Source organism: Apiospora phragmitis (genome assembly GCF_038363925.1).
Source record: "Apiospora phragmitis strain CBS 135458 chromosome Unknown utg000011l:1.0-3236445.0:1.0-3240683.0, whole genome shotgun sequence".
NCBI lineage: Eukaryota > Fungi > Ascomycota > Sordariomycetes > Amphisphaeriales > Apiosporaceae > Apiospora > Apiospora phragmitis.
The window spans coordinates 1,860,765-1,881,154 of record NW_027117411.1 but is presented as its reverse complement, the minus strand read 5'-3'; the positions used below and the strand labels follow the sequence as shown (position 1 = coordinate 1,881,154).

General features: G+C 49.9%; 8 protein-coding genes across 8 annotated transcripts; 3 read left to right on the top strand and 5 right to left on the bottom strand.

The window, feature by feature from the left end:
• Positions 1-721: 721 nt before the first annotated feature.
• On the bottom strand, positions 722-2,007 carry PG994_013349 (uncharacterized protein; the record flags this gene model as incomplete). Its single annotated transcript, XM_066864758.1, has 2 exons — positions 722-1,329; positions 1,671-2,007. The coding sequence occupies 2 exons, from the start codon at positions 2,005-2,007 to the stop codon at positions 722-724; spliced, it is 945 nt and encodes a 314-aa protein (XP_066709719.1).
• Positions 2,008-2,571: 564 nt separating this feature from the next.
• PG994_013348 (uncharacterized protein) lies at positions 2,572-3,290 on the bottom strand (the record flags this gene model as incomplete). Its single annotated transcript, XM_066864757.1, has 5 exons — positions 2,572-2,626; positions 2,750-2,924; positions 3,020-3,071; positions 3,096-3,124; positions 3,191-3,290. The coding sequence occupies 5 exons, from the start codon at positions 3,288-3,290 to the stop codon at positions 2,572-2,574; spliced, it is 411 nt and encodes a 136-aa protein (XP_066709718.1).
• Positions 3,291-4,537: 1,247 nt separating this feature from the next.
• On the top strand, positions 4,538-5,348 carry PG994_013347 (uncharacterized protein; the record flags this gene model as incomplete). The annotated part of the gene is made up of 2 exons (XM_066864756.1): positions 4,538-4,997; positions 5,101-5,348. 2 exons carry the CDS (start codon positions 4,538-4,540, stop codon positions 5,346-5,348), a joined length of 708 nt encoding a protein of 235 aa, XP_066709717.1.
• Positions 5,349-5,878: 530 nt separating this feature from the next.
• Positions 5,879-7,704, bottom strand: PG994_013346 (uncharacterized protein; the record flags this gene model as incomplete). The annotated part of the gene is made up of 3 exons (XM_066864755.1): positions 5,879-5,963; positions 6,031-6,252; positions 7,259-7,704. The coding sequence occupies 3 exons, from the start codon at positions 7,702-7,704 to the stop codon at positions 5,879-5,881; spliced, it is 753 nt and encodes a 250-aa protein (XP_066709716.1).
• A 3,740-nt stretch (positions 7,705-11,444) lies between these two features.
• On the top strand, positions 11,445-13,450 carry PG994_013345 (kinase-like domain-containing protein; the record flags this gene model as incomplete). Its single annotated transcript, XM_066864754.1, has 3 exons — positions 11,445-12,311; positions 12,380-12,816; positions 12,925-13,450. The coding sequence occupies 3 exons, from the start codon at positions 11,445-11,447 to the stop codon at positions 13,448-13,450; spliced, it is 1,830 nt and encodes a 609-aa protein (XP_066709715.1).
• A 390-nt stretch (positions 13,451-13,840) lies between these two features.
• PG994_013344 (uncharacterized protein) lies at positions 13,841-14,023 on the bottom strand (the record flags this gene model as incomplete). Its single annotated transcript, XM_066864753.1, has 1 exon — positions 13,841-14,023. One exon carries the CDS (start codon positions 14,021-14,023, stop codon positions 13,841-13,843), a length of 183 nt encoding a protein of 60 aa, XP_066709714.1.
• Positions 14,024-14,488: 465 nt separating this feature from the next.
• Positions 14,489-16,159, top strand: PG994_013343 (uncharacterized protein; the record flags this gene model as incomplete). Its single annotated transcript, XM_066864752.1, has 6 exons — positions 14,489-14,518; positions 14,737-14,771; positions 14,833-15,032; positions 15,098-15,654; positions 15,724-15,897; positions 15,959-16,159. 6 exons carry the CDS (start codon positions 14,489-14,491, stop codon positions 16,157-16,159), a joined length of 1,197 nt encoding a protein of 398 aa, XP_066709713.1.
• Positions 16,160-16,805: 646 nt separating this feature from the next.
• On the bottom strand, positions 16,806-18,846 carry PG994_013342 (major facilitator superfamily domain-containing protein; the record flags this gene model as incomplete). The annotated part of the gene is made up of 5 exons (XM_066864751.1): positions 16,806-17,410; positions 17,482-17,931; positions 17,994-18,062; positions 18,137-18,377; positions 18,469-18,846. 5 exons carry the CDS (start codon positions 18,844-18,846, stop codon positions 16,806-16,808), a joined length of 1,743 nt encoding a protein of 580 aa, XP_066709712.1.
• Between the last annotated feature and the right edge of the window lie 1,544 nt (positions 18,847-20,390).

Here is a 20,390-nt window from a genome sequence, read left to right as displayed (position 1 = left end):
TAAAACAAAAAACTGCTAATATTAGAATAATAAGAAAGTTTTTTATATTACTTTAAAAGGGGTGCTACGTACTTATGCGTACGAACTCTTTTTTAGTTTTATTAAAAGGGGTATACGATACCTCTCGTAGCTCGTATTAAAAATAGATATAAATAATAGAATATAGTAGTATAACCTCGATTAAACTCGGAACTCACTTATACGTACATACGAAAGCTCATTTAATAATATTACGATTTTAATTAATAATAATAATTAAAACTAAAAGATATAATATTAAAAAAAGAGAGAATAATAATAATAATAATATATTATATCGTAAAAAACTAAAAAACTAAAAAAAAAAACTAAAAAGCTTTGTTTAAAAAATAATAAGAAAAGCGTAGGAACTTAATTAAATAAAGACATATATAATAAAAGATAATTAAATAAATTAACCTAGACAACTCTTTACTTAACTATATACTATATATAAGTATAGTATTATAGATTACAGGATCCTTTTTACATAAGCACTGCGAGTTTCCCAGGGTGCCCACCACTTACCGGACAAAAGAATACTTCATTTCTCTACTACTGTACTTACGCTCTGACCTTGAGCAACTAACACCTATTATAGAGTGCAATATCTTGGATGCTACGACTAGAAGGACTTACGTCTCTCATATAGCGCTATCGGCTTCTAGGCAGCTCCGAGTTTCCGATCTTGAGCCAAGCAAGGCTAGTTGAGAATGGAATCGATAGCCATATGATCAGCTGATTTGGATCCAGTATCCAGCAGCCATTGTTCGTTTGTTTCCTGCACTTCTGGTTTCAATTTAACTCCAATAGTGTCCTCGTCATAACTATCACGTTCACCCAGCATTGGTTCGTCCCGGTCTTGGGAATTGCCGTCATCATCATGGGATGAAGTGCTAGGAACACACTTCCCGGTTGCCTGGCGGTTTAACCTCCTGGTTTCCTTGTGGTAAGAACTTGTGTAGGCGCACGACTCGCAGCTTACCCTTCCGTGTTGAGTCGGGTTTCGCTTGCAGCCGGTGCACAGTCCCTTGCTTATGGCCTCCTTGTATTGCTGCTGTTGCAGCAGAGATGTTCTTATTTTGGATTTGGGGTTCTGTCTCCGCGCTTTGTGCCTTTCGAGACAATCTTGGCATTGGAATATCCCGCTCGCAGCGGGCGCCTTCTTACAACGAGTACACAGCCCTTGCGACTTGAGAGCCTCGTATTGAGCTTTCTCGCGCTCTCGTGCTACCGCCCGTCGTCGCACCACCCGATCTGATCGAGCCCGCGTGCACTTTTCGCCTTCAGTATTTCCAGTCATAGCCGGTTCTTGCCCACATTTAAGGCACAACCCCTCTTCTAACAGCTGATCTTGGTGCCAAACCCATAAACCATTTCTCGAAGGAGGATATGTAAGTTCTGAAGTTGGAGGCGGTTTGTTAAGAAGCAGTGTACGCCTGTTAGCTTTCACATCCCACTTCTTGGTTGCCGGTTTGAGTCTGATGGAGGCGCACCTCTCGCACTGCACACACCCGGGCTGAGACGGTCTGCTCGCACAATTGCCACACAGCCCCTTGCTTCGGGCCTCCTCGTACCGCTTCTTTGCATATAGGGCGCGTCTTGCTTTTCTTTCGGGGGTATTTTTTAATAGTTTCTGCCGGTCAACGCACTCTTGGCAAAGCACCCTCTCGCTCTCCGGGGGGCTTGAACCGCAGCCTGACACAGCCCTTGCGACTGGATAGCATCGCGTCGCTCTGCTTGGCGTCGTTTTTCCATGCACCTCTTGCATTCAGTCGTCTTAGCCGTTGCCAGGTTTTGCTCGCAGGTACCGCACATCACTCCTTCTACTAGTACCCACTTCTGTATAACCTCTCCCTTCGGCAGTGTTGTAGGAAGTGGTGTACGCTCGTCAGAAGCCATAGTGTTTTCTGCCGAGCTGGCTCTTTCTCTGGTCGATGAAGCTTGAGGCAGTGTCGTGGGAAGTGGTCTACGCTTGTTAGAAGCCATGGTGTCTGCTGTGAAGCTGGATCTGGCTGTGAAGATTTGTATCTGGTCATTTTCTATTGCTTTCTGGTCTCTTTATAACTGCGTGCCATATGGAGGTCAAGCCGATAACCATGCCATTGTTGTTTGCTGAGCAGCACATCATGCTCATTATTGGAACCATCCCCTCCCGGTTACTCTTTCAAATCCAAATTGTCCAGCAGAAACTTTTGCCACTAGATAATGAATAAGAAGGAACAACAAAGGAATTGTGTGGTCCTTATATAAAACACTGTTCGCACCATCTTGACCAGCACCTCGTGGCCCATGTTCACACTTGAAAAAGACGAAAGCAACCAACAGTATAAGGCTTAACCAAGCATATCCACGATAAGTGTGTGGAACTTGAATTTTAATATAAATCAGTAAATGAACTTGAGACACTGAACCAAGTAGTATAGGTAGCGACTGAGTGAAAATAACACCACGTCCGAATTTGGCGCACCATCGCCACCTCTGAACTCCCCCTAATACCCAAGTGTAGAATAATGATACAAATATCTCGTATGATACCATTCTATTTCCTGATTAAGTGCAAGCCTTGAAGTCATTGTCGCTCTTGCCTCGGTGTGTGATCGTCAGGCTAAGACACTCAAGATTAGTTTACCGTACGTTACAACACAACGACTACCACGGCTGGGGAGGGAAGGTTGCCGCTGCTCGGGGTCCTCCTTGTCTCACGCACATATGGGATATCATAACTTACCAGTAGCTCTGGCTCGCCGAGTCCTTGCTCCACTTCCAGATGACACGGTCCGTCTGGCTACCCTGCAGACGGTACTCGAAGAGATGGCCGTCCTTGGTGGCGATGTTCTTGCACTCGCTGGGAAGCTTGTCCAAAATTGAGGCGTTTGCTTTGAATTTCTTGAGATGCTCCGGGGCTACGCAGTAGTTACAAAGAGGAGCGGATGCATTTGGTACGTCTTTGGGTTTGCCCAAAGGGAAACATTTTCAAGGGGGTGGGGGAGGCACTTACCGTTGTCCTTTTTCTTGCCAGTCTTGGAGTCGACATTCTTCTTGCCCGCGTTCTACGACTTCTTGATGTCGTCCACTGACCAGTCCTTCTTGTCGTCGGCGTCCACTGTTGAATAGGGGTGTTAGTCAGTTGGGCCCGCAACGTTTCGAACGCAGCATCAGATATACGTACCACCCTTACAGGTAACAGCAGCGATTGCGGCGCGGGCCTCTAGCATAGAGAACTCATCACGAGCGGCCACGTCCACGTCGCCCTCAATAGGGGCCGCCATAGAGGCCGAGGCCAGGAAGACGGTTGAAGAGGGCTTTGGTGAGCTGCATAGTTGCGGTGTTGATGGTTAAATAGAGTTGGGCGGTATTAGGAATGTGATGTAGTGAATGTATTTGAATTCGATGCTGAGTGCTGCTGTGGGTGATGATCAGGAAGCAATAGACGGCGGGTTTCGCTACCCCTTAATAAGTCTACGAGGGTATCGTTGCCTACACTGGTGATGAAATCTAGTAATTTAATCTACCTAATAGCCCCCGATAATACGCGCAATACGCTCTCCCTCTATATCCTCCCTAACCTAGTTTATGCTTGGCTTCAAGGGCTCTGATGTCCCGCGCGTTTACAAAACGCTGTTGGCTGATACGGTGTGTAGGATTCGGCGACCATTTCGCGGTTGCTTTACGAAGTTGTTTCTTTTTCTTGTATCGGATTAAGCAGTAATCAACACTAGATATGCATCTATTCTGAGCCGTGCTTACAGCCTCTGTCGATCTCAGGATTTTTGCGGTCGAAATCGTCATTGTATCTCAGTAAGCCTACGGTGTTGTTGCAGTATCGGGCGATCTTTTCTTACCAAGGTTTGTAACTACAATCACTAACAGTGCGGCCTGTGCCTTGTGGACAAATCATAACCTTCCGTGAGCCAGGTATAGTGCCCTCTTTCGAGAAAAGCAAGTGTCGTCTACACTCCCACTTGTCAATGTATGTGGTTGTTATTATCCCCTTGAGCACTGTGTCCAGTGACAAGAGTGGGCACAAATCGGGAAGTGTCTAGAGTTGATTGGTCGCACAGCTCAGTGTACGCAACGTGCTAGGGGCACTTAGGCTTTCTAATAATAAAGTCGGATGTACACTGACTGTCTGGCTGTCTAAAATGGCGAACCAATTACTGTGCATTATTCACTGAGTATTTCCTAGGTGCAGTAGGTTAGTTATTGCAATCAATATAAGTATTCAGCCCCGTGAGTGCTTACTATATACGCAAACAGATCTTGGCCCGGCCACTTCTACTAAGCGCGTTCAGCTGAGGTCAGCAATGCCTACTTCTTGAACACCAAGCTGGGGTAGCAGCCACTTTGCGTCATTTGGGACCAAAATAGAATGCCTACCGTGACATATTAGTGCTTCTTCTCAAGAAATCTCCAGGCTCATCACATACAGTCAACATAACTACTTTGAACCTGAATCCCTTACGACAACAAAGACGCATCTACATCCAAACACACACACACACACACACACACACACATGGCGATGCCTTCCCCTTCAGCGCTAGAGCAGTGGGCGACTGAGCAATATGCTACGACACCCGCCGCCTTCAATGATCCCGAGAGCATGTACGATTGGCAGATAAAGCTGCACAAGGACGAGAGCAAACAGTCCATCTCGATCATCCAAAGGCTTCTCAAGGGCGAGTTTGACGCTTCGGCGGCTGCATCAGAGATCGCCCACATGTGCGAGTCGCGCCTGGTGCCGAACCAGGACGTGCAGGCGCCCGAAGGCCTGTGGCTGGTCCTCTGCAGGGCCATCGAGCATTTTGCCGATGACGAGACCGCAAGCCGCGCAAAGCTTGCCAATCTTCTCGCCGAGCTCGCCAAGACCGACGTCCGCGATGCCAGCGGCAATCCTGTCGCAATGGAATCGGGCCGGGAGGTATTCTGGTCGGAGCTGCCAGGCTGGATTCTCACATGGCGCAATAACATAACAGGTCAGTCCCTCACCAAACCAATCAGTTTTCAAATATGTGAATCTTTCACCAACCAGGATCAAGAAACCCTCCCTCCCAGCTGACAAAGATATATAATTATCAGGCGTCCCGGATAGGGGAACTTACGACGACCATACCGACTACATTGCCAGGTGGCAACGGCGCTTCCAAAACGGGAACCTGTTCCAAGCCCACTGGTTGGCGCAGGTCGGCCAGACGGGCCCCCATCGCTTTTATAACTATGCCACCGTTATCGCGCGCGAGCACCTGCGCGAAGCCCTGGAGGCGAACATGGAAGACACACCCATGGGCCTCCGGCGCGAAGGAAGAATGGAACGACTCGAGCTGTGAATAACTCGCCCTGAGAAGTAATCGGACAGGGACTACCGCGACGTGAATACTATTGAGAAGTCTTTACTACGGACTTAAAAGGGGTTCGGCTCGTCCCGAAGAAAATTGAGTACTATCTACCTCAATCGCTGGCCACACCTACAAGTTCAGGCATATGAATTGTTTGCTGCCTAAAATTGAACTGGGAAGCAAATTGGGGAAGTGAGGAGAAAACCTTGGGCAGCTGATGAAGAATTGTAAATTGTCTTTGCTTCGATATCAGTCTTATTAGTGACGTTGTAATAAGGTTATTAAAGGCACCCCGGGTGAAGTTTGCACCAAATTAGCTCAGACGAGATGGCCCGAAAGCATCCAAGTTGCTTATCTAGCAGCCGACCAGGATCTAGCTATGTTTGAGGTATGATATCACCACCAGAGAAGGCTAATCTGTTCCATGTCCCGTGCCATAAAGGGGTCTGTGGATAAGGCTAAACAGTAACCGCGTGACAGACGTTGTATTAAACATCATTCGATCTTTTTGGAGACAGTGCTTATGTACTGTTGGTTACTTTCTCTGTCTGCTTGCCGCTCGTGTTGGCTTCTTCCATGCTGGGCTTTCGGCCATACACAACGTGACTAGACCTCATTAGCTCACTCTAATCTTTCATAATTCTCTGAGATCCTAGTGGACTTGTGGACTTACAACCTGTAAAAAACATGGTTCCTGTGGTCACGGGAGTCCCTCTTGAAATGTGAGACCACCTCATCGATCTCCTCGGTGCTCATACCGAGACTACGGAATAGCCTGAGCCCGCCCCCGTGGCAGTTATCGTGAAAGTCCAAAAGCAAATACTCACCGATGCGCTTGAGCTTGGGGTCGTCAGGCCAGCCGGGAGTTCGAAGATCCACTCGTTGATGTCGATAACTACGACGATTAATGTTAGCTTTTGGCCTTCGGCCGAGCCTCATCCATGTTTAAGGAGCAATTCATGGAGGAGTGGAGTCTGACATACGCCCTTCTTCTTCGAGCCATTCTTTATAGTATGGTACCACGTTCGGATACCTCCCCCTTTGTTCTAGAGCTTTCTGGATCAAGCTAAAATACCCTTGGCACCCCGTACCTGTATGGTATCTGTCAGTGGTTTCTCTCTGATAGTATATACTCACCATATACCCAAATAGGCCTGACGCACTTACCCTCGTGGGTTCCATCGTGGGATCTCGCCGTCGAGTCCACATCCTGGTACTCGATCCAGCCACCGGGCGACATGTTCTTCACTGCATTGCGCAAGACCTTTCTCGGGTCCTGGAACGATAGTGCCACTGCGCGAATATGCACGTAGTCGAAGGTGGTGTTCGGGAACACCCACTCTTCTTCGGCATCGTCCCTGATGAACTCGCAGTTCAGGGTGCCGGTGGCCTCTGGGTCTGGTTGTATCAAACTGAGGTCCGTACCGGTAACAAACGACCCCGGATTCTGCTTGGCTGCATGCAACCTCAGAGCTTTAGTGGGCGCACGAGGTCATAGCCAGCATCCTGAGTGACTCTACATACCAAAGTCGTTGGCCCAAATCCCGGTGCCAGTGGCAACATCTATGACCTGCTTCGGCGTGGTCTGCATAGGCGCAAGTGCCAGACGGCCATCCAGTGCAAGCGTGAACATGGCGTGCTGAAGGTCCAAGCGGTCTTGCTCTTTCTGCTGAGAGATCAATCATTGTCCAACTCGGGGGCCAATGGCTGGGTTCCATACTGCATCATTGGGGAGGTCATAGGAGCCGTCCTTGTAGCCGTGGTAAGTCCTCCCAGACTCTCCTATAACAACGTTCGGGTCCGTCACAGAACAACCAGCAGAGATGTGCTCGGGATCGTGAGGGGGCGGAAAGAGTTCATTAAATCTAGATAGTGTCATCTGAGATGGGACCTCAAGGAACTCTGTCGGTGCATAGGGGACTGGAACATCGATTATTGGACCGAGATTAGTCACCAACGCATTAAGCCCAAGGCCGCCATCGTAGAACTGTGTAGGGGCAACAGGATGCCATGGTAGATGATGATTCTGTTGCGACGCCATGATTGACTGCAATTGCAGGGGATCGAAACGAGTAAAAACCGGGCTGTAGCCAAATTCATTCGGCGGCCATGATAGTCCAGTGGACTGTTGTGCCAGACGCGGTCCTGTGTGGGACGAATTCGTGGTGTGGAACTGTATCGGGTCTGAGGTAGACGCTGGGTCGACAACCAGTTGATTTCCATGCACACTAGGCCCAGGAAGTACGCCTTCACAGGACAAGGTATTGTTGTCAGATTTCTGCAGGCCTTGGGTCAACCTATTGTTCTCGTCCTCCTCGTGTCCTGGCGGGTCATTTGATGGATCCATGACGTTTTTCCAAGCTAAGGAGGTGCGGGAGGTGCGGCCAGTAGTGAGAATTTCCAAAGCGAACGGGAGAAAAAGAAAGCATTTCAAGGAGGGGCTCTAGCCAGCGAATCAGGAGCTTCACATTGTTCCGGGGTGATGTTCCAGATCTTCGGGTCGCACGTGATCCGTCTACCAGCTCTGTGACACAGCATTTTTTTTAAGGGGCTCGACCAGGTGGTGAACACCGGAGCCTTTCACGATATACCAGTAGAGCGCGTACCTGACTATACAATATTCTCCGATTCGATTTTCATGGAGCCAAAGTTGAGCTAGTGGGGTCGATGTGCTGGAGGCATAGCTCATATGTATGCCGTGCTGGGAATCCGGACCGGTCCTGGATCCGCCAGCCCCTGAGACCATTTGGGGCTATTGCCAACGACGCGTAAAGGCGGGTGGTCACCATAGCATCTGGGTAGAGTGGTATGGCTCTTCTTCAAGCTGACTTATTACTACGCGCAGGATGGGTTGGGAACCCCTTGCAATCGCCAGATTGGTAGAAGCGGGTGGCTGTGCGGTCGATCTATGGCGGGCAGATGATGGCATGCTGGATCCTCCGGACCTAGCCGTTCGAAACTAGGTTGGTTTGACGAGGGGGACGCAGGCAACAGAACCAACGTAGCATGTCAGACCGGGAAAAACCACGTCCGGGTCCCAGCCAGGTGCTGTTGCTCACATAGTTTCTCTTGTTACCAGCGGCAAGTCGTGCCTTTTGTCCCTAATTCTACCAAGAAACTTCCAACCAAATATACCACAGTTCAAACACCAACACGATAAAATTTCCTCGCATCAGATAAGAATTCGCGACATCATCTCTTACATTTGCATCGACCATCGTAGTTTTGGGTTCAGTTGCTGCCCCCTTGGCGAGACGTGGCCAATAGATACTTTGAGCTTCACTTCATGTTATTAGGCTCGTAATGAACGGCGTCGAGGAAAGTAACATATCTCATAGTTGCTAATAGTTGAAGTTACCATAGAAGCTGAGAACGCATTCTCTTCTCATATGAGTGATGATGATTGGGGTCCAAGTGGGTGACCGCTTCATTTTCTGCTGTTGCCCCTTTTTGGCCACGTCCACGTATGATTTCCAATTCGTTCTAAAATTACATTTCTTGATAATAATCGGTGTCCAGGGATATGTTTAAATCTCTTTCAAAGTGACAACGCAATATTTCAGGATTGGGCTGTCAATAGTATTGATTGGGCATCTGGAATGCTCCATCCAGTGCAGCCCAACGCCATACCAATACCAGCAAGAGATGCCACGTCGTTAGGCTATATTTAACACGTGGCCTTCACCAATTCTAGAACTTTGTTGACGTGTTTTTCAAATAACTCGTTCCAATAGATGATGCTAAATGGCGTTTGACAATGCCGTAGAGGTGATGCTTACACATGGGTGAATCAGAGATATCATGAGGTTCAAAGAATTAAACCTTGCTTATGTCACTTTCAGAATGGGCATTCAATATGAGCTTGAGCGTGTCCAAGCTGATATGAAGAGACAACGAGAATTCAGGATACGTGACCTTTTTTGCAGCCAATGTACTCATAATTTTCTTCCCATACCATTTACTGTGACTAAGAACATCACCCAAGCCAGTGTATCCCCTCCTTTCCAAGCTTAATAATGACCCATTGGAGGGTGTGACTCCAATGCAAGCTTTCTGGCATGCCGGAACTGCCGTTAGCCAACCAGGTCCTGCAACGTCTGGTGTTCGAGATCACATGCCCCTCTAGCGGATGTTGCGGCATTGCCATCTTGTAGTGTGGCGGAAGTCAGGAAAACTTCTCAACCCTTAATTTCGCTCTTTAGGATGTTAACAACGAGACTTCTCATCAGACACGGATTGTGGGGTTTAGACATGACACTATGCATTCAGGGGTTAACTCCTGAATGCATATGACTGCCATGAGATAGAACCTACTATCGGAACCGTTGGTAAAGTAACCACAAGTCTGTCTCTCCTGAGCTATGCTCCATCAGCCATAGTTCTAATGAAGCCTGAAAAACCATCATGTCTCATACCTGTACAGAATATTTCCCTGGGTACCGCCTGTTGAGCTCCTGCAACAACACTTTACTGGAGACCTGGCTCACAGATACCGATGCTTTCGCGCCTCCAGTTTCTGTAGCAATGAATTTGAATTGGCCCATGTTGGCAGTAAGAGAGGCCATCGTTACAATTAGTATCGTTCTGATTAGTCTGGGTAGGAGATTAGAAAGTTTGAAAAGAAATTGGTACCCATGTAACATAATGACCATGGCAGGCCTCTTTATACATGGCCATGTTTTTTTTTTTCGCCCCTTATGTGTTAGAAAGTGTATCAGGGGGGCTGGAGCTGAGACTCTCCGCCAAAATAGCCCCGGGTAGGGAGAGTAATGCCCTATCATTGGTCCGTTCTCTACATCATTATTTTAGCCCTTATATTACGTGATCTGTCTAAGACTCTCCCATAAGACGCTCTCATCCCACATACAGGCTTTCTCAATTGTATCCATTTGAGCCTTAGTGAAGCCCTATGTCTTGTGGCACACTACGTAGCCTTACATTATTTTGCACGGGCCTGGTTTGTTTAGCCTACAGTAACTCGCAACGAGCAACATAAAGAAAGCACCCAGTAGCGACAGCAGGTCGCGCGGGGTACCCATGGAGCTCCAACGGAAAGGAACTTGGAGATCCTTGGAGATTAGTTTTTCCATGTGCTGGCTGCGAGGCAGATTCGTATTCGAGAAGGCTGGGTGCGGGTTATCTCGACCCCTGCACTGCGCCACCGGATAAAATAGGATCGCGATCGCAATCAGCTGCTAGGCAGACCAAGTCAGCCCATGCATGGCGCATCTGCAGCTGAATCAGAAGAAAATTTCTTCTTTCTTTCTCTTCTGAGTTCCCGTAGATCAGGCTATTTCAAATTTCATAAGCAGCTTCCCCAAATCAACCCTCCTTTTCACCAACGCCACCAACCTCCATCACCACCACCATCAGGAGTCACAGACGAGTAAGCAGTGTTATGATTGGGTACCCGTCACATCGTTCTCCGAGAATAATACCACACCGCTTCGGGGTCGGATACCCAAAGGTTTGCAGCCATCGGTACCTTGGAAATCGGACACAGTACCCAAGGTTCGCGATCGCCTGAGCTATCGAGCCGCAATGAATAGTCTTGGGATTCATTGGGTATGTCAATTGGAGTTTGATGGTAGACGATCATGGCTATCTGGCTGCGGGAGCGCCGGGGAGATCCTGCATCTAAGCTGGATGGTGTGAAGGTGTGGGGTCCGGTGAGGCGATTGGAGGACTTGATGGACGGGAGGCAGCCAGACAACTAGGCAGCCAGGCGCAGCCTGTCAGCGATGTAGGATCAGAAGCATAATATGTTCTTGATATGACTTCCCTGGGTTAATGTGAGACCGTCAACACCATTGGAGAATGCGGCTCAATAGAAGCAGGCTGGAATAACGCGCATAATAAGACTTCCCACTGCCGGCTCAGGGAACGTAGGAGGATTGGAGAAATGAAGCTGCCGCTGATCTCGCATATGCGATTTGTTTCCCTAATTACATGTACTTATGATTGCTGGCCTAGCAACGCCCGCTTTGTTTGAACTCTTCTCCATCGCGATTCCCCTCCCCCTACTAGGAACTGCAGTTCTACGTGGCATCACGACAATCATCGAACTGCCAGCCTGATTATTCCACCATGACCCAGACCTTCATTCCATGGAGTAAGGCAGGGCTTGACGACCCTAGGGTCAAGCAATGCTACGATCGTGGCAATGATTTCTTCGATGCGGACGTACCAATGCCCAACCGACCACGATCGAACCCCAGAAGCTATACGAATCAAAACTGGAAGGATCTCACCATGACATTGTCCACCGAGCTTTGGAGCTCGGTTGAGAACCCTGAATGGGGTGGTGCTATGGCCAATTTCTTGCCACGGCAACAGTTCCGCCGCATCGTTACCCCTGAGCGTGTGCGTGTCATCATTGCTGGCCTTGAGCCCTTCAACAACCGCTATCTAGATACGTTCGTGCATGCAGCCTTCTCTGGGGGAAACTGTGACGGTGTACACAGAAGGCCAAGCGTGAAGCTTCTTGCGGCTCTCATTTGCTGCGGCGCGGTCGACCACTATCTGGACTTGGTGTATAGAGGCGTAAGCGATGTTTGCCTACCTCCCGCTTTCGAAAAAAACCGCATCGCAAATCCGTTGAAATGTCAAAGCCGAAAATGCAATACCGAACACACATTCCTGGGAAATATCAGCACCAGAGACCGCAAGGAATTCTACGCATGGACATACTACCTCAATGCACCCTATTTGACGCGACCTAAGCCGCCCAAGTCAAGCAAACCTACGCAGAGACTGCATCATCATTATATTCTCACCAATGACGATGTACTGCCAATCATGTCGAGCGTGGTGCAGGATCCAGGGAGTTCCACGAGTCGGACTCGCCAAACAGGCGGTGCAAAGTCTTCTGAATCGCAAGGGACCCAAGATGGTGGTTTCAGCACAGTGACGCGTGTGGAGTTTCATCCCGACCATTATGACTTCGGGACACAGGTAAATAGACAACCTATCCACTGAAATTCGCCATACTATGGCCCAGTACGACTGACACTGTAGTACAGAACGGCGAGAAATATAAGGTCTTTGCTCTGAAGAAACTGAATGCATCAGACCAGACCAGTTTCAGCCACGAGCTCGCCTCACTGCTAACATTCATTACGGACGACAATGAACATCTTGTCAAGCTGCTGGCTAGTTTCGAGATACGAAGTTACCGTACTCAACGTACAAACTACTACCTGTTGTTTCCATGGGCGGACGGGACTCTATGGGACTTTTGGAAACTGAACGACGCTGTGGATCGCCGGACCAACCTTTCTCAATGGATGTCTGAACAGTGCTATCGACTGGCTAAAGCACTTCAAGTCTTTCACAACGAGCGCAAAAACCAGTTGAGGAACCCTGACTTCGAGCAAGAGAAGAAAGAACTATATGGCCGACATGGAGACATCAAGGCGGAAAACATTCTGTGGTTCGAAAGGCAAAGCCGGCTGGTACTGTATGACCCCTATTGATACTGTGTCCCATTGTGTGTCGCATCTCGCAAGAGCTCTTGGTAACGTCTAAAATTCCGACATGGCGATACTGACTGGAATTCCTTTTATAGGAATGATTTTGGACTCGCCCGTCTTCATTCCAAGATATCACGGTCGGCACAGGATCCAAATGCCATGGGACGGACGGAAACATACCGAGCACCCGAGTTTGACCTTCCTGACAGCAAGATTACGCGTACTTCCGACATCTTCTCCCTAGGCTGTGCCTTTTTGGAGTTTGCCACTTGGTTTGTCGAAGGTTTCCACTCCGTCGATGTCGACTTCGTGGATGCTAGATCGGAACGAGACCCGCGTACCCCCGAGTACACGCTGGACACGTTCTTCAAGATCGAAGAAGTACACGGCAAGAAGGTATCCGTCATCAAACCACAAGTCAAACTGTGGATCGAGCGGCTGCGAAAGCACCGGAACTGCACCCAGTTCATCTTGGACTTCCTCGATCTCATCGAGCGGCATATGCTGGATCCAAACCCGAAGAAGCGGTTTCCGTCAGGCCGAGTAGTGAAAGAGCTATGGACCCTTCGAGAAGCATGCCACAAGGATACGACTTATTGGAAGGATCCAGTCAATCGATAAGCACTGAAAGGATACACGAAGGCTTCGGAGATATCGAACACCGGATGGAGAAGTCTTGTATTATGCGTCGCCGCATGGTGTTTTCATTATCGTGACTTAAGTTTATAGGCGTTGTGTTTCGTTTTATTCCCCAATGCAAATGCAATTTTCAATCATGAATCGTAAAAGGCCTGATAATTCCCTTCAAAAGCCCATGCTGCGATCGTTACGCGTCGTAATGCAGGTAGATATCGTGATCGAGCGATTGGAGCTGATCCTGTGCCCTCGTGTCAGCGGCAATGTTACCTAAGAGATAGCATTTGGGCAGACCCTAGTCATTGGTATCGGCAGGCAAACTATCCATCTTTCCTTCCGTAGCTGCGGTTGCGCGAGGTTGTCAATTGCGATATCTCAATTTGCCTTCGGCGGGTTGGGCACACCCACCTTGACTTCCCAAGTCCCCTCTCCAAACATGCCATCCAGAGACTGCTTCAGTTTCACCTGGCTCCGGTACTTCTTTCGCAGGACATGCTCGTACAGCTTAGGGGAGGCCACCGGCTGAGCGCTGTATTGGGGAGGAGAGGTCGAGGCCATTGCAAGTGCCGCGCTGTTTTTCCGTCGGATTGTGTAACTTGGGCAGAATCGCGAAGGGAAAATCGCCTTGGGGGCGCAGCTGTGTAAGATACATAGTTTGGGGTTGCAACCAACTCCGCCGGCCACGTCAGACGCTTTTTCAGCGGTCACATGCAGCTACAAATGCGCCTCGCTCGCCCGCCCGAGTCCTGCGGTGCGGCAGCATAAGCGGCATGGCAAGCCCTGTCGAATAATCAGCCTGCAGTAGAATCGGTGGCTAGCCGGCAAAGAAAGACCAATCGGGGGCGATGGAACCCTACCGCCGAGTGTGGCTATGCGCCGACCTGCATGTCGTACTTTAACGATTTGTAATTATTTAGGGACGCGATCTGGCGGCAACATCCCAGTAAAAATCACCAACTTCTACTTCGCTATTCACGCCGACGAGTATGGACTGGGAACGCACTGACAGTCAATGGACGAACCATGATTTCTCTCGATTTACCTACGACACGGGTGAGCTCGATGCAACCGCCACAGTCGTGTCAAGACTAGGAAGCAATGAGGTCGGCATTCTCTACCTAATATGTTTGAAAATAGTCTAATTGTTGGATAGCATGAATTCAAGGTTGAATCTCTTAGTTCTCCCGGTAATTGGAAGTTGTGGTTCGATAGGGCAAGTCTAATACTATAAGCGTGCCCCCCTAGCACTCTCTAACGATACAAATAAACAGGTCGAACTCAGCAAGCAGTCGGGATTCTGCATCATGTACGAACCCAATATGTTATCTTGAGACACAAGACCCAAATTGCTGATGTGAGGTGTTTAGTTTATACGACAAAGTCCAGGAGCTGTTTGGTGGAGATGGATTCGTGTCTCTGATGTCGTTACCAGTCACTCGCGACACATTCTCAGAGACAGCCCGGACGTTCCAGCTTCAACCATGCATCACCCGCACTATAATGAGGGAGAAGGTATACTTCTCAACTCAATCTGTGAGCGACGAAGAGTCTAAACCCACTAGAGTTGGTAAGCTTCGTCCTCCCCTATTCCAGAGTATTAGAAGCGTGTCTAATTATTACGCGGGAAACTAGGCATAACGGCGCGTACGGACTCGTCTTCGAATGAAGACATGGCTCTATCATGCACGTTCCAAATGGAGCAAGGGTTGTCTCTGGCTGTTGTATTTGGATGCAAAGAGGAAAAGAAACAGCAACTGATTACCAAACTGAAACGGGTCAGCCGTGCTCACTCCCATCCAATGCTCATAGCAGGGATCTTCTTCGAGTTGGAGCGGGCGAGGATAGAGGAGTGTGTCGACCAGCTAACAGATGACTTCGCATTCAACTCGACGGAGATTCGTCCCCTGGATCTCAACATGGGAAGCAACGATATGATCAGCTATCTGAAGAAATGCTACCGGAGCCGGGAGCTCGGGAACGAGATCAATGCTTTAAAACGACAACTGAAGAAGCTGATAGATGAGACAGTCGCGTTCGATGAAGGATTTGCCGAGCAACAGGAGCAGCAGCAGCTCAAGCGTGCCGGACATCGGATCAAGGGTCGACTCGAGGAGATGTACGACATCCTCGACGACAAGATTGATAGCTGTAACGTGACGATCGACAACATGTCTCTGACCATGCAGACGGTGAGTAATACGACACACCAGAAAAGGCTTGTTAGGTCCTCTCAACTGACCCCTTCACTTTTGCTCTAGCTCTGGAATCACTTCGCACAAGAAGACAACAAACTCAACACCAGGTTCAACAGAGTCAACACGCATCTATCGACAACCAACAAAAATATCTCACAGTCAATGCAAGACGACAGCTCCCAGATGAAATTCATCGCACTGCTCACGATGGTGTTCTTGCCGATATCTACCATGGCGGTAAGTCTATCTTTTGTCCACGAGGGGAACACCAATAACCAAATGCTGCCATGGATGCCAGTCAATATTCTCCACGGAACTCTTCTCGTGGGATGCAGGCCCGGGAGAAGCGGTCATTTCGAAGTACCTGTGGGTTTTCATCGTCATATCCCTGGCCTTGACCACAGTTGTAGTGGGCGCCTGGGGCTTAGCCACGCGGTACGCGGTTCTCAGGCGGAAGAAGGCGGATGATGAAATCAAGGACTATGAGAAAGTAGCGTGACCAGCTCTTGCGTGTGTTAATTTTCCTATTCTGGATGGCCTCAATTTTCATATCTAGAATGGCTAGGATGGCTTGGCATAAAGTCGACGTAGAACTATTGTACGAATTTGGATATATTGGCCATCAAGTGCCGGAACCTCCATAACCTTGCCCAATCAGTTTTAGCAAGTTCTGCCCAACTGCCGATCGCAATATGGCTTGGTCATGCAGACCCCTGGTAATATGTGATGATATGGGTCGTTGCTCACAAACCCGATACATCTCGGGGCGTACGGAGGAAAGCCGGGTCTTCATTCCATCCAGAGAGGACCGTAGCATGCATCATCAAGACTTCATAGTTCTTATTTCAGATAGGGCGTATGATATTCGGTGACTAATTATTATTATAAATCTTTCGCGTAATGAGTTGGTATCTAGATCGTAACGGCCGCTGTTGTGACAGTGAAAGTATGTCCTCCCTGAATCATCATCAACTAGCAATCCACGAAATAACTCCATTCGCCATGGCTATCCCAAGCCGATGCTCCTTTTGCCCAGTTCACCATTTCCGTCCCTTAGTCCTTTTTAGATAGCCTGCCAATTCCTGTGACGCCGATAAAAAGGCACATGCTTTTTAATGCGCAGCATGATGATTTGATATATCTTGTTAAACGATCTGTTCTTCCTTCATCGCCCTCTCCCGCTCCACCCGAGCCATCCGCCACCCAGGCCCGTAGAACCAGTTCACGACCGCGAACGGCGTCGCCACCACCGCGATGAACAGCGCCAGTCCCACATAAGTCGCGACGGGCCCGAAGCCGGAGACCATCATCTCCACGACGGCAACACCAATCGCGCCCAAGCTGCAGCGGACCAGGTTGTTGATGGCGGTGCTGCCCGCGCCCTGACCGGGGCACAGGTCCGAGACGAGCGACTGGTTCAGGGCGAAGACGGCGTTGCTTGTCGCGGCCACGAAGAACTGCGTGATGAGCGGGAGCACGATGCGCCAGTCGAGCGGGGTGTCCGGGTCCGGGTCGGCGTCGGTCAGGAGCGAGAGGCCGTACGCCGCCGTCGACGCGACGAAGAGGCCCGCGATCCAGGGCAGGTGGCGCAGGCGCGTGCGCTCGATCGGGAAGTCGACCGGCATGTTCTTGGCCGGCAGCTTCTGGTCCTCGGGCTGGCCGTGGGCGACGTTGTACGCCACCTCGGCGGCGCGGAAGTCGCACGTCATGAGGTAGCCGACGAGACTGGATCCGGCAATAGTTCCAATACCTGTGAGTTTTGCATGTTAGACTATGTGAAAAGTAGAGAGCTGGCGTCAAAAGGGGGGATTGTTTACTCACCATTTGGTAAAAAGGCAAGGCCAATCTCGAGCTCGTCAAGCCCAAAGTGCCCTTTGAAAATGCTCGTCGTGCTCGACGTAACCATGGTCCATACGGCGTAGATCATTCCTCCGAAAATCAGATGCAGTAGCACATCCGGTTGGCCCAAGAGCCTCAACGGGGCCAGGAATGACGCGACAGACACCTTTTTCCTTTGCAGCGAGTCATCCTCTTGGTCGTGCACGCCAGGGGGCGCTTTGACAAAGCGCTCATAGAACGGCATATAGATGCCCTTGAGGCGGATCGATCCGTCGCCGGCGATGGTGCGCAAGGTCTCGGGCAGCAAAAGCAGAATCATCACGAACACGGTGCCAGACAAGATCACCAGGAAGATGAAGATGGACCGGAACCCAAGCCTCTCAGCCAGGACACCGCCCAGAACCGGACCAACAGCAATACTGAAGTTTCGAACTGTGGGGCACGTGTTAGTAAATTGCACCTTGACTTGGTCTAGGGGTAGCAGAAACACTTACTTGCTTGGTAAAAGCTGATGTACGCGCCCTTCTCGGAAGGGTGTGCAATATCCTGAATGACACCATTGCCTGCATGTGAAGAGCGGTCAGTTTACAGGCCAATAAAAAAGTTGGTAAGGGTTCATAGTCAAAGCTTCACTCACCTATGCTAACAGTCGACGCGCTTCCAGCAGATTGCAGGCCCCGGAAGAGGAGCACGACGGCGAAGTTAGGCGAGAAACTCAAGGCAATGTTGGCGGACAAGTAGACGATGAACGAGGCGATGTAGATTGGCCGACGTCCAATAGTATCCGAGAGCGAGCCCCAGAACAGGGGCGATATGCCCTGAACGACAAGGTACGACGTGATAGTGAGCGACACGTCAACTAGTGAGATATGGAGATCCTATATCATTCCTCGTGTTAGCTTACCCACTAGCGAGACAATAAAGTTGTTGGTGTGGCCTGAGTGGCCGGGGGGGGGGGGGGTCATTTACATCTGCAATGATCTTTGTCGCCGGGAAGTAGATGTTGGACGACAGCCCCGAGAACAGACCAGCCACGCCGATGATGGCGATGAGAAGCCGCTTGTAGCCCTTGGGGAAGATGTGGTACGCCTTTTCGGGCTTTACTGGCTCAGGCTTTTCGGGCTCGTTGAGGGAGGAGACCTCCGACCTTTGTCCTTGTTCGGTTACTGTGGCCAGCTCCTTCTCCTCGTTGATCGAGCCCGAGTCTTTCGGGGTCTCGTGGCCGTCGATGCTGGCGTGCCGGGAGGGACTGGGCGGCGACTCGATAACCTCTGGGCGACTGCGGAAGGCGGGATTGTCGATGCTGAGCGGCCGCAGCACGGCTGACGATAGCGACATTCTACCCATTGTTGTGATGAGATGAACCCTATATGCAAAATATATGCAAATTTATTACTGGCAGGCGAGCTCTTATACTGCAATGTCGACGCGCCGTGTAAGTTAAGTGGTCCAGCCAAAGGATGTTTGGGTTTGTTCAGCCAAGAGACACGATACTAGAGGATGGTCTGTATTTAAGCACAAGGTTACCCTTTGTTGCCGCCATATTGACAAGCATTTTTTAATATCGACGGCATGTAATGAGATACAGGCGAACCTGGATTGCCAAGAACGACGATGCGGTAGGAGATTTGGTTTATCAAAGCGACCCGGCCTTGACGATCCGGCTTGGCCAAGAGAGGTGGATATCTTTTGATAATCAACCAAGTCTTGTGTGTCGAATAGCACGAAGAAGGGAGATAGAGAGGTCTGGAAGCTGGACTCCGGGCCCGCACGAAGCCTCCGTTAGATTATCATGACAAGCCTCCCTCCCGCACGCGCTCTTGGCATTGCCAGAGTCTGCGGCTGGTATGTAGATCCTTCCATGTAAAATTAGAGCTGCCCAAGGATAGGAATCGGTACAGTCCATTTACCTGGGAGTCTTGACCTTTGCTTGATCAAGGCTCCCCCTCCCCCCACTACTCCTTTTGCTGGAACTGGTGCAGGGGGGCCCGCCAAAGGAAGCCGTATTCACCCTGTTTGGAGTGCGGGTCCGGCAAGCTCTTCCTTCGTTACAGAGATCAAGATAGAAGCCATACAGAGTAGGGACTCTGACGATCTACCTTATTGTCGAAGGAATGAGATAATCCCGTGGAGAGAAGGAGGTCGCTTTGCCTCGTGGCCTAAGGCAGTTCCGGTAACGTCTAGTGGAAGATCTGCACTCCACAGCCCCCTACCACGTAAGCCCATAGCTCGAGCGTCCCAAATGGCACCCAATCCAATCTCGGTCAGATTTCGGTCCTAAGAAATTACAGCAACAATCGCTGAATGCGCAAGAAAAAAGAAGGGAATCGAGGGGGGTGGACTCGAGGGGGAGGCTTGACTCCGTCACTGCGGATGCTACCCAACGCCAAGAGGCTTGGACTCTGGAGGGTCGTCCGATTAAGCTCAAAGTTTCGTGAAACAAGCGCTGACACTGCCGGGCTGCCCAAGCATCGCGACCGAGGGCGCTTTACTTATTGAAGTTTAGTTGCCGGCTATGCCGGGGGGGGTTGCATGTGACAATCACAGCGGCTCGACAGAGATAGAATTCAAGCAATCGCTGGATGCCATCTGCGGATCTTCCCTGCCAGCGCCCACGACAATCCATGATGATGCAAGCAGCAAGTGGCAAGCCTCTCCCTCGTACGAGGCTTGTCTCGCAGGCTTGGCCTCTGTGGCGCAACCAATAGGAGTGTTGCATGGCACTCTATAAAGCCTTATTGGGATCTTCCGTTTCGTCTTACAGGGTTGCACCGAAACATGCATACGAACAGAGGTCCCTGAAGGGAAGGAAAAGACCCGAACTAGACCAACACATGGACCAAATTAAACGAAACAGGCAGTTGGTATGACATAGAGTCGTGGATAGGATG